Source organism: Manduca sexta, chromosome 13 (genome assembly GCF_014839805.1).
Source record: "Manduca sexta isolate Smith_Timp_Sample1 chromosome 13, JHU_Msex_v1.0, whole genome shotgun sequence".
Lineage (NCBI taxonomy): Eukaryota > Metazoa > Arthropoda > Insecta > Lepidoptera > Sphingidae > Manduca > Manduca sexta.
Window position 1 is genome coordinate 11,910,272 of NC_051127.1, and position 12,948 is coordinate 11,923,219.

At 36.6% G+C, this 12,948-nt stretch overlaps 1 protein-coding gene across 1 annotated transcript in view; it reads left to right on the plus strand.

Annotated features, from left to right (window-relative positions):
- Positions 1-6,575: 6,575 nt before the first annotated feature.
- LOC115448340 (metastasis-associated protein MTA3) overlaps positions 6,576-12,948 on the plus strand; it is a gene marked incomplete at its 5' end in the record, with an annotated part of 68,909 nt that continues 62,536 nt past the window's right edge. The window contains 1 exon segment of the mRNA XM_037438153.1: positions 6,576-6,737. Within this exon segment, the coding sequence (XP_037294050.1) occupies positions 6,576-6,737 (162 nt within the window).

Below are 12,948 nucleotides of genomic sequence, written 5' to 3' on the forward strand. Positions count from 1 at the left end.
GCTTAGAGTATAAATGGAGAATAGATTATGAAAGTAATATTTCTATATATCAATATACTTCTATTCAAATGTGTAAATATTATTCAATACAAGATAGTATGTAGTAACTACCTTACCAACTATTGCAATAAACTTGCATAATATATTAGAAGCAAATAATTTAAAACTATACAGATTTTAGTTGCCTAGCTCCAGATAGACAAAGGTCGCAGGTACATTCCTGAAATTGCACAAACCGTTTACATGAGAATTTATTTATTAAAGTAACCTTCAGTTATGTGAAAGTATGAGTTCAATGACCCATTACTTAAGCAGACCTATCTGTTACTGGCTCGAATGGTATGTACTAAAATGCAAATAAAATGTTTAAATGTACAATGTACTGTAATGGTATCAGTTTTGTTTGTGAATATGTAAATTTCAAAAAATAGTTTGTTATATTAGTGCTCATATATGAGTCACAAATTCTACCTTAATTAGATGTAATTACGTAGTTGAAGTAGACATAAAGATAATTATAAAAGGATAGTCCTGTACACATATTAGTACGCAGTACATGATCTGATTATAACAACAAATCACTTTCATAATATGCACAACACCCATACCGGAAACTGAAGTCGCCTATACACATTTCTCGGCCATGTTATCGACCTCTATGCTCAAAAACAGTCGAAGTTTCTTCTAACTTACTAACTAAATGAATATACAATTTGTACTGAGACATTTGACTCAATTTGTACTTCGAGCATTATAGCGTAAATATCACTAAACCAAAGTCACGAAAATACCTGTAAGGAGAAAGTACAATCGCATGCAGCGAAGTATGACAATGTTCATGCCCTGTCATATCAAAGGGCAAGCCAATAATTATTGCCACACCATCGGTGAAAGCTGCAAATCCGCATGCATTGCTGGTACATTGTCCGCGATGATCCGCGTCAGGTAGTCCGAAAATACAAGTTACAAATATACTATCCATAAATTATGACACATTTTAAGGGCGGGGAAGAAGGTCGACTAAGTGTGACATTATCTGACAAGGGCCAGTCATAAGTTTCATGACGTCAAATTTGGAAATTTAAAGAATATTGAAACACAAAAATACTGCAAACGAAAAACTTAACAAAACATGCTCTCTTGAAATTGGTACTGTGTAAAAAATTGCAATATAGTATGTGACGTCACACCGGCCAATTGCAATATATTATGTGAGGCCGAGACGGGGTCCTACAAATGTGATAAGCAGGAGGAGGGCTCAAAAATAATGAAATTAGTGTGGCGTAATTGATGTATGGTTACTCTATATTTACTATTATACTAATTTGTATGTTACAAATTAGATTTTGCCACAACTGAATTTAAAAATATTGTCAGTGGTGGGGTGTTTGTTTCCGCCCGGTTAGCGACCACCGTACACAAGGCCCCGAGTGCACGCAATAGTGCTCCAAGTATGTGTGTCACGTTCCGGGATCAGTCTGTGTATCCGGTTTCAAACATGCCGGCATCATCTCTCGCCAATGGACATTCTATCCGGACCCTACCACACTTACCATCAGGTGCAGTGGAGTCACTTTTAACATGTAAAATAAAAAGAACTTATGTTCAGTAACTAATGAATACCTAATTATTCAGTTTCTAACGACATAGACTCAACTCCACATCAAACTGTCGTGATAGGACCTATGGGTCTTACGGCCGTATAGAAACCAGGTCCGAACAGATAAGATATAAACCCATGCTAAAGACAAACCCACAAGTTGATTCATACACATGGAAATGTCTATGATGAATTAACAATCGCTTGCTGTTTAACCATATATTCTTATTACTATCATTGAAGGATTCTAGACATCATGGATGATTTTTGTATTGACGCCTTCAAGTTTTAAATAATACAAACTAGTGTAAACTACGTCTTAATTATCGCCGCGTCGATTTGAATATACGACCTAATAATAATATGAACTTGAAGGGCCTACGTCACACGGCCTCGTGCGTGCCACAGGGTTTTTGTCACAAAGGCTTGCAACATTGCTACCTTTTTACGTTTTTTATTCACCTTCGTTTGGTTCACCTGCTTTTAAAAGCTATGCCTGCGGGGTGCACTCTATTTATTTACTTCGGTGTATACACAATGCACATTGCTTATAGGTAAAAGGTATCAACAGCCGGACACACATGGCTCATGTTCGATTTCTAAGGATTGTGTCGATAGCATATGTTTTGTACTAGCCTTCAGTCTTACAGAACAAAATGTCATACTAAATCCTACCTTCATTGAGGAATGGAACTTGGATATGCCTTAAATAACGTTACAACTCTGACATTATCCCAACATTGCTGAAGGTGGTTTTGATCTCTGCGTAATGGTCACATGGACGCGTCTGATGGTTCATAAAACATTTAGGACACAAGAATAGAATCTAACGTATTCTTACCTACTTACTGAAAAAATACACGGATTTTCCCTTTCGTTAGGATATGTGCAAAAGCCACGAATAAAATTTCCTGTTATGTCAATAAATCTTAAGCTGCCACTTTAATTTCCCGCGTAAACGTTTATTTATAAGCTTGAAAACAGAAATCCCGCCGTCAGGAATAATATGTGTACATTTTTGCCATGAGACTAGGACCTCATTTATTTAAGTAATTAATTGAACTCCACCCTAACAAATATGAATGATCTTCAAAACGACGACTTTATTGATATACTCTGAAAATCAATTCGGTTCACACATAAGACGCGCAATGGAATTGTACTATTCAAAACCAAGTGTTAACTCTTGATATTTACGATATCTCCGAACTGATACAATCACAAAGAAACAAAGTTGAAACTCGTATACTACAGAACAATAATGTTTACACACGCAGCGGCACAGAAGTCATCATGACATTGATATTGAATACGCGTCGAATTAGTGACATCATGACAGAAATCTGTCGGTCGACGATCCGAACGTGTTTAAACGTTCTTTTTTTTATTATTTATTTAACTAGCACTAAAATAACGTGTGTAGCAACTCGTAAACCAACCGAACGGATCAACGAATGCCCGCTGTGTAAATGAAAATAAAAAAAAAATACTTACGATTTGTTCAACAATGAGTTTTGTTGTGTGCATACATAGTTAACTGCCAATGAAATACATAATAAAATCTCGGATAATGACGGGCGTGTCACAAGATAAAAAAAAACCAGAGTGACACAAGTTGATAAACATACTACTTTATACGTTTATCGTATTATGCTTAACGTATCATTAGGGACGCTGTGGGTTCTTAGTACAAAAAAATCGTTTGGCATTCCATTGGGTTTGTAACCATTTTCATAAAGGGTCTAAACGTTTCTAAAGAAAATGTAACTCTATAGGTATACTTACGATGTGAATTTCCACGCGAATGATTTCGTGGCCTAGTTGTCGACAAATAGTAGCAGGGAATATAATTAGCGAAACGAAAGCAGAAAATATATTTGTATATTAAAATTACGAACAATTTTTATTAAACTCTTTTTAATTATTTATTTGTGTGTGTATATCAATAACCAAAACAATAAAACTACGTTTATGTGTGTTTGAGTGTATTCCCAAGCGACAACTGGAAATCGCTAACAAGTGACCATGAAGCCAGTTATGGTAATTAACAACGAAAGACCAAGAAGCGCATTATAGGTAGCCAAGACATTTTTCAATAAATGCAATTATTGCGCCGGCCTGCGCTGATGACGCTGTCCAGGCTAAATTTACTATACACTTAGTTATTGACACGTTCCAAAAATACACTTCTTGGCAAAACTGAACGGGGCGTTAACATCGCTATCAGCCGCATAATGCCCCAACTTATACATAACTATCGGCTGTAGGTGGTGTCCGTAACGTAACTTTTGTGTTTTCTAGCCCATACTTACACACGGGGAACTATAGACACCACACCGCCCACGCACCCAATATGCAATATCTGTAACCTAAGATGGACAGCGGTACGCACTAATGTACTGAACTTCGATACTGGCGAAAACTGTTGTGTTTAATTTGCAATAAAAAATATGATGCTAAAGGGCGCACATAACCACGCATATAAATCTAATCATTCAAATCCACCTATGCAACATGTAGGATAAGAGTACCTCGTGGTCTGGCAAACATAACGTATATTAAATAAATAGTGACTAAATGAAATCTGGTTATAAAAGGGCAGATCTGCGCGGCCTCGGATACTTTTTTATTTAACCCCGCGTAGAGGTACCACTGTTGCCTATAGGTTCGAGACTACAGCCCGGTGTAAACGCCATGTCGCCACGGACACGCGGCACGTGTACACAACACGTTTGAGCCGATGTATCGTAAACGTTTATTGTGCGTACTCGTCTAATGCGAATCATGTACTTTGTAGAAAGTACTTCGTCATGTTCTCAAATACGAGTGTGTAATTTTTTTTATCTATTCATTATATTTTAATACAAAGGACTACAGGTTTTTAGTATAATCACATGTGGTTTGTGCAAACAGTTCAATGACATTGTCAAATTAATATTATGTAACAGGCCCGCTCTATTCGGCAACACGTGAATCCGCGTCTCACAGTTAAAATTAGTACACCTTGGGAACACAAGAATGGAAGATTTCTTATGATTTGCGAGCGTAGTTTTTATATATTTCGGACTGGAGTCTCGTTCTTGATTTTATATCACGTGGTCGTCGTATCATTAGTGTAAAATGTTTGTATGGTACAATAATAGCACGCAGGATTTAATTTGAAAACTATAACAATTATAGCTCCAAAATGTTATACATATACAGAATATATATACAGAATCGCGCATGATTTTTATATAGATAAAAATCATGAATTTAAAAAGCATGTTCTTTACAGGAAACATGAGACCAATATTATTCCTAAAAAATAAAAATTCTTAAAAATATCACGGAGGTTTACTAGAACGTTGTAAGGCCAATTTTGTTTATAAATAATCCATTTTTAAATACTTTAATTAATTATTTTTGTAGGAAAAAAGGTAAATACTTTCCAAACTTATTGTTTGGGTTGCCATTCGTCAAGATTTTGTAGACATTTGTAAAGGTTAGCTAATTTGATAAAAAAATAAAAACGTTCATGAGACATGAAAAATTAAATTTGAAACCAAATCTTTAAATTCATACCTTTTCATGCTTGTGTCAAAGTTATCTTAAAACTTTCGAAATTAGTCAAAACCCATTTAACTCAGAAACTTGGCATTATCAGTACAAAACATAAATTCTCATCTAATTAACATTCACTAACAAATCGAAATTTCTTATGCGTGTCACAATACATTCTTCACTTACTCTAAACCTTATGTATACTTTTGATTCAAATGATTGTCAAACTGAATACACGTTTATGTTGTGAGTATTGTCATGTGATTAATAATGGTCGAAAAGTAACGCGGTCGTGTGGCCGTGGTGGTGCTGCGAAGGTTTGCGGCGTGTCATTATGCGCGCGAGTTATTTAGTTGTGTTGCGCGGTGTAACGGTAAAAAGCGCCATTTTACATTAGTTGTCCATGTGGTACGGTAAGCAACATAAGTATCGCCGGTAACTAGCCGCCCGTTCGTTCCGCATCACCTCGCAATTGGCACTCGACGCACAGCCCAAAATTTTTGGTTTTCATTTAGCATTTTTTACATTAGAATGTTACAAGGATTTTATTTATTAAAGATTCTAAATATGAAAATCTTTGACTGTCCGTATTTGGTGATATCAACGTTTATGTCGAGTTATGTAAGTTTTTCGAAAACATTTCACTGTTGACGAAATGTTGTTTAGAAAGCCATCGCAGACTGTCAAGCGTTTACATTTATCCAGTCAGAAAAATTTTATGTCTTTCATTAATTTGCTTGTCGTAATTGAAATTATAATTCCATTGTTTATTAAACGCTCTCCCAGGCGGCGTGTTTTGTTCGACAGAATTATTCTTTTACCGACAAATGCGATGTCAATCTCCGTAATTAATTGATTGTGTTCGGAGAAAAAATAGAGACACATATAGATCTATGCTTTTACATGGGGCTATCAAAACAAATATATTTATTGGAGAGGTTCTTCACGTCCTCACATAAAATGTTGAAATTGAGTACATTTTCTACGTGATATTGTATTGGAAACACACCAATCTATTATTACAGAACAGTTCGTTATTGCTACTCCTTTAATTTTGGAGCACGACGACGAGACTACGCATATGATAAAATAATATCATCAAAAATATAATATGCAAAATCATTTGCGCGATGTTGGTTTGACTATAATGGCCGTTAGGAGATGCCGAGTCCTCGATAGTGATCTTTATTTCTTAGATTTTTGTTGCAACTCTGTTAAGTTTAAACTATAAATGAATGTTATCCTTAGCAACAAGCACTGAATCCATTAATGACATTTGAAATCCTAGCACGGTTCACTCATAGCTGATGACCACGACACGAGGCGCGGTGCATGGAGTCGACTGGCTAGTGTGTGAACCGTTGTTAGTCACCGCATTTGCACAGCTACGTGTTTTACATGAAATGTAACCAAGTACATTGTTTGTTGGCAGACTGCGTCTATTTCGAGACGTCGTCGACGTCTCCGTACCAGATCCGGCGGATAGAGGAACTGAACAAGACGCCTTCGGGCAACGTGGAGGCAAAAGTCATGTGTTTCTACAGACGACGGGACCTTCCCAATCCCCTAATACAGTTAGCTGATAAGCATCAAAGTGAGTATTTAGCTGTAAGAGATCACTCGTTATTGCTTTTAGGATTGATGATTGATAATAATCAAATTCAACTGTGTTTATTACACTAATGGTTTCTGTAAGCTGTGGGAACCTATACGCGAGTTGTGAATTTGATTTTGTTTGGATACGAGTCAACCAAATATATAAAATATAATCCTTTTCGAGGTGGAAATGCAACAACGATGGTGAGACCGAAGAGTCTGTGAATTTGATTCTTATCAACTGTTGTAGTTGTAAAAGCCGTAGCGGCGTAACATCTCTGTCAGTACTCGTGCGCAGCTGTCGCGCTTCGTTAGAATTAAGTCGAAGATGGTCATTTTACATATTCATCCTTCTGAATAACGTAGGTATTTGGCTACCTGGCGTCAGCTCTTACTATTGCCAAATAAATTAAACTTTAATTTAAAATTCTTTCCAGTCAATGATTGTCTGTTGGACGCGATTATCTTTCGAATATCAGTAACATTTACGTAATAGGTTTATTTTTTGTTTCTTTTCAAGTGTTTTTTTAAACTTTAATTAGTCGAAGGTGGCTTTATATAAGCCGTACTATTTTATAAATACTTGATTCTGTCAGTGTTCATATGTGACCTCCGTGCATGCTATAAATTATGCTACGTTTTACAAATTACACATATACAAATTTTATGTATGTAAATTAATAAAATCTTGAGTTTTATAACACAGAAGTATAACAATCGTTAACCATTGCTATAGTTCTGTCCACAATCCAGCATTATCCTTGAAGTGAAACTTTATAATAAAACATTGTTTTGCTATTGATTTTCGTAACAGACCGGTCACGCACATGGACCGTTGGCTGTTTAAAAACGGCGGCGTTGCCTACTTATGTGTTAATAATATTCAGCAATCCAGCCGCGTCACGTGTGCCCATGTGGATTAACGCGTGGTTTGATTCTTTGTCTATAAATAGACGATTATCATGAGAGACCAAACTAGATTACTCAGCGGGTGTCTGGACTAGCGTAGTCAATGGTTGCCTACCAACGTTAGTAATGACTTTGTAATCAAATCACCAATGCAGTACACAGACGATCGTTACAATTTATATAGTATACCGGTTCAAGCGCCTTAACTTAATGCAATGATGGAATTTTGTATACTATGCTATTTTCACATCAAGCTATAATTTTGGAGACGCTATTTTGTCGTTTTGATATTGTAAGAAAATAAGGCGCCGTTGCATTTATAATATAATAATAACAATATTATCAGCCCTGTATTATATACTTCCCACTGCTGAGCACGGGCCTAATCTACTACTGAGAGGGATTAGGCCTTAGTCCACCACGCTGGCCTAGTGCGGATTGGTAGACTTCACACACCTTCGAAATTCCTATAGAGAACTTCTCGGATGTGCAGGTTTCCTCACGATGTTTTCCTTCACCGTTAAAGCGAACGATAAATTCACAAAGAATACACACATGATTTTTTAGAAAAGTCAGAGGTGTGTGCCCTTGGGATTTGAACCTGCGGACATTCGTCTTGGCAGACCGTTCCACACCCAACTAGGCTATCGTTGCAGTTAAACTTTGTTATTACACATTTTTTGATGTCACGTCAAACCAATTCCAATTCGTTGTTTGTAATTTTCTAATATGGGTAATATTTAACAAGTCAATAGATAACCTTCGGGGTTTTATAAATAAGATGTTTATAATTCGAATTTTTCCTCGTCGCTATAACTATTTCTAAATTTGCCAATGTTGCTATGCCGATTTTGTTACACTCCTGTATTGACCAAAAACAGAGTCGTACGTGCCGGATGGCGTGCTATTTTGTAAATAATTTAGTTTCACAGCGACCCTTACATGCATAATATGAAATATTCTGGAAGAGATGTAAGTCGACGAGTGTAGCCGTGTGAGACCTACATCTCATTCTGTTCTATTTAAATATTTCATGTCTAAATATCCTTACGGACAAATAGTAAGTCTGTACCCTCTATGGCGCTATTAAGTCTTTCTTATATCCCGAGTGGTCCCTCCAAATTGTTGTATCCATGTAATTGTTTATGAATAAGCAATTCTAATGCGAGGGATGCTTCCATTTGAATTGATCGTTTTAGATTTGTATGGGTACTCGATACTTGCCAATGTAAAACGGCTCAACTCTCGTATATTTCCTTCGTCCAATCAACAAATCATATTGATTTTCATAAGTTTTAAACCTTGTCTGTAGTTTAAATGCCTCCGATGCGACTACAAAACCTTTGTGTGATAGTGATCGGACTCGTAAACTCACTCTGTAATCGATACAGTGCCTCGGCATCGCAATAAAGCTGAATGAGGAGGATCCACGCGATCTGAGAAGGTACGAGGCTCGACACGGCGCTGTCGTGTGGCCGCCACCGCCTCTCGGATTCATTACACTGAATTATAACTCTTTAACGTCTTTTATAGTACTGCTGTGAAACATTTTCTGTAGGTTTTGTTTTTGCACTTTATTCCCCGTCTGATTGTTTTTGTACCTTTGAATATAATAGGATAAATATGGATATCAAAAACAGCTAAAAACTTCTAGGGGTAAGATTTCGTGGAGAAAACGTAACCAAAGTAGTCGAAATGTTTGATTTTTTTTTTTATATTATATTTCAACTTAACCCAGATATTCGCGCCTTTGGATTAGGATTAATATATTTATAGAAGGAACAAATAGAGTTCTTTCCTGTGATACCCTTCGTGACCTAGTTTCTTTACATTCAATATATACCCTTCCCTGCCTTTTGAATAAACGTTTCCGAAAATATTTGAATTAGGGTCGGCTCAGGGCACGAAACCAATGTTGTGTGGTGGAAAATGTTTTTTTTTTTATTATACTTGAATCTTCTTTCAGCATGTCAGTGATAAATTTGCAGCGACCTCTTGTACTATATATAACACTTAAAAATTGCAAATTTGTCCCTAAAACTTGAAAAGGACGGTGACGTGAATTTAAGACACCATCATTTCTCCATTTAAAAATTTCTACTAAAACTAGTTAATTACTCCTCTTGGAAGTCGATCCTTAGGCCTTTATGCTCCTAGTCACAAAATTTGATGCGATGCATTTTTTTTTATACTTGTATATAATATAACGACAGATAATATAAACCGGAAGAGTCGATTATGTCATTAAAGGATATTGCAGAGACAAAGTGGCAGAGGATGCGTCCATTATGTGCTAGCTATCGCCGATCCACATTTAGCTTCTAACGGTTGTGTCGATAAATAAAACTTTGAAAGTATTTCGTACCGCGAGACGGACAGATGACTTGCGATGAAATATCTTTAAGTTTTGGGTTTTGCTGAGGCTTGTTATATAGAGATATCGCTTGTTACCATGTTAAGGACCCAGAGGTCCCATAAATTGTTATTAACAATCAACATATTGTAGCTATCTCCGATACTGGTGGCGATAGGTGAAATTTTTCGAAAAGGAACCCGACACAACATATTGATACTAATGTGCATAAATGTGGTTTGCAACACGTTCTGATGATAATTAGATTCAACAAAAATTCTACGTAAAGAGAACCCGACAGGTTTTGGGTTATATGGACACTTAGTTAATGTCCGATAAACTATCTTAACTCAAGGAAAACCACAGGATTGCATACAATAAGCATGATGCTGGATTGGTTCCAGAGCCCGGATCGCTTGTTTACTTCAAGTATAGCTTCCAAAGTGACAGAAGACCGTTTAAACATAGAGAGCTGTAACAATATAAGTTCACAATTTGAAAGTAAACCTTGTTACGAATAAAGACGGTGCATTTCAGCTCTGCCTAATATTAGCCCAACTTATCAATAAATAGACAATAATTACACACAGAGATAGAACAAACGCGAAAAATCTATTGCATCAATAGAACGTCACGGAAGGGTACACAGAGATATAATGATTCAGATAAGATACAGAAAGGTTAGCATTAAAAGATTACTGTTGCTTATTTTGTCACGTTTCATCATAATCGAAGCCCGCGATATTTGAATTGTGATACGTTGATTAACGATTTAGCTTTTGCGTTATTGATTATTGTTTATGTAGTGGTTGATTTAACATGACCATTTCTTCTTAAAATAACAATGTGATATTATACTTTTGTCACTAGAAAAGGTCACGCAGTGGAACTAAGGAGGCTAATGTTTTTATGTTGTCAATAAATAGATATCCGCAACGGATTTCTTATAGTACAAGTAGGTATGCATGTCCACTGGTGGGATAGCGAATGACGCGCTTAAGTAAACAAAAAAAAACTCGAAAATGTTCATTTTTAAAAAACTTCCCACCCTCATTGTGCTCAAACAAGCGTACGAAACGAGCGGACAATTTGAAAAGGCACCACCGAAATATGTCCTGCCGAACGCGCGCGGCTATCCGTAGGACTTTAATCAATTCTAATTAAAGCCGAAACATTCATCTCATCGACTTTCATTAGTCGACCCTCCACCTGAATAGCGTTACCAACTTTGCAGACGCGGACCGTTTTTGTAAGTGTGTGTGTGTGTATGTTTGTGCATCGGCTTTTGTATTCGTCAGGTTTTACTTACGTCTCGGGTTGTGTGTATGTGTGTGTTTTTATTTTATACGACCGCGTACAATGGCTGCTGTTATACTCTATATAAAGATCGAACTTGATCTAATAAATGTTTCTTTCTGAGATTTTCTCATTTCGTTTTCGTTTTAGTGCGTGATTTATGACCGAAAGCGAAGGTTGGTATTTTAAGGTATCGACACTGCATGGTGTTTATTTGTTTTCTCATTATATTTTCTGAAAATATGACATTACATCTTCTTTTTAATTTTATAATAATTCAGAAAAAAAATATACAGCCAAACATCTCTGCCCTGCCTTACATTTAGTTACGGTATACTAATATGCGATATGGAAATGCATTAACTAAAAATAAAGTAGTTGGCCGCCAGTACAGTCACACACCTTTATCTAAACCTTATAAAATGCATTAAATCATCTTTACCATTGATTAACTGTGACGTCATCTCGTACACGACATGCCAATCATGATAATTCATGATCGCGTTAATATATCGCATTGTTTGTAATAATATTTTTTAAACTTGTATAGAAACGTTAATCCGAAGCGACGACAGCTGGATCAAAGGAATCGTTCCCACAGTGGATTAGTAGTGGATTGCACAATATCGACTCTTTAGCGACGTAAAATCTAAATGTTGTTTCTAAAATATTGTAATATATTTTGGGTTTAACACATACATCGTGTTTCATCCAACAATAATTATTACTCGTAGATAGGGAATGCCAAGTTACATATATGTTTTATTTATCTTATGCGTTGATGATCAGAAAATGATTATATGGATTTAATAGCTTTTGCATTAGTTTTTCGTAAAATATACTCAATCTCGCGAGATCTCGTAAAGCACGAGATCTCGCGAGACTGGATTCATGGTGTCTCGAGATCTCGGTTAGGTCTAAAACCTTGCGATATTGCATTCCCTACTCGTAGACATCTTACATGTAGACTTTTAAAGTGTAGACTACAGCCGCACCATGCACACCGCACAACTGCAACTCGCTTGCCTAGCACCACACTGCCAACTAATCGCCTATTGTTGCAAATCGACCAGCCTTAATGAGATAGCGTTGCCGACTCGTCGCACTATACGCCGCTGTAGCGCGCAATTTTTGCAAAGTAACCCGGCCATTCGATACAACACGAGGTGCTAAGTCTATCGCTCGCAAACTGTTCGTCTGGTGCGGTCACGGCTTTCGCATTAAGAATACATGCAATGTGCATTTATTGTGACTTATAAGCCTATAGGAGGAGAATGACATTAGAAAAATAGCTGGGCCACAATGGAAACAGATAGCACAAAACCGTCATAAATGGCAATCTTTGGAAGAGGCCTTTACCTGTGACGGGTTCCTAACTAAATAGTAACACAGAAACGGAGTTTGAGAAAAATTGTAACACATCTTTAGGAAATATAAGGCTTTTTTGTTTTTATTTTTTATTTTATTTTATTATTAGCCTATTAGGTCAGTCAGGTAAATCGCTGATGACGCACAAAATTATCAAAATTAAGTACCAAGTCGGAACGTATGTACTTTAACGTACGAAACTGCGCGCTCAGAGTTTGCGCGTAACAAAATTCCTAGTCGTCAACGCGTATTAACTTAACCGTCTGCAATAAGAAGGTATAGA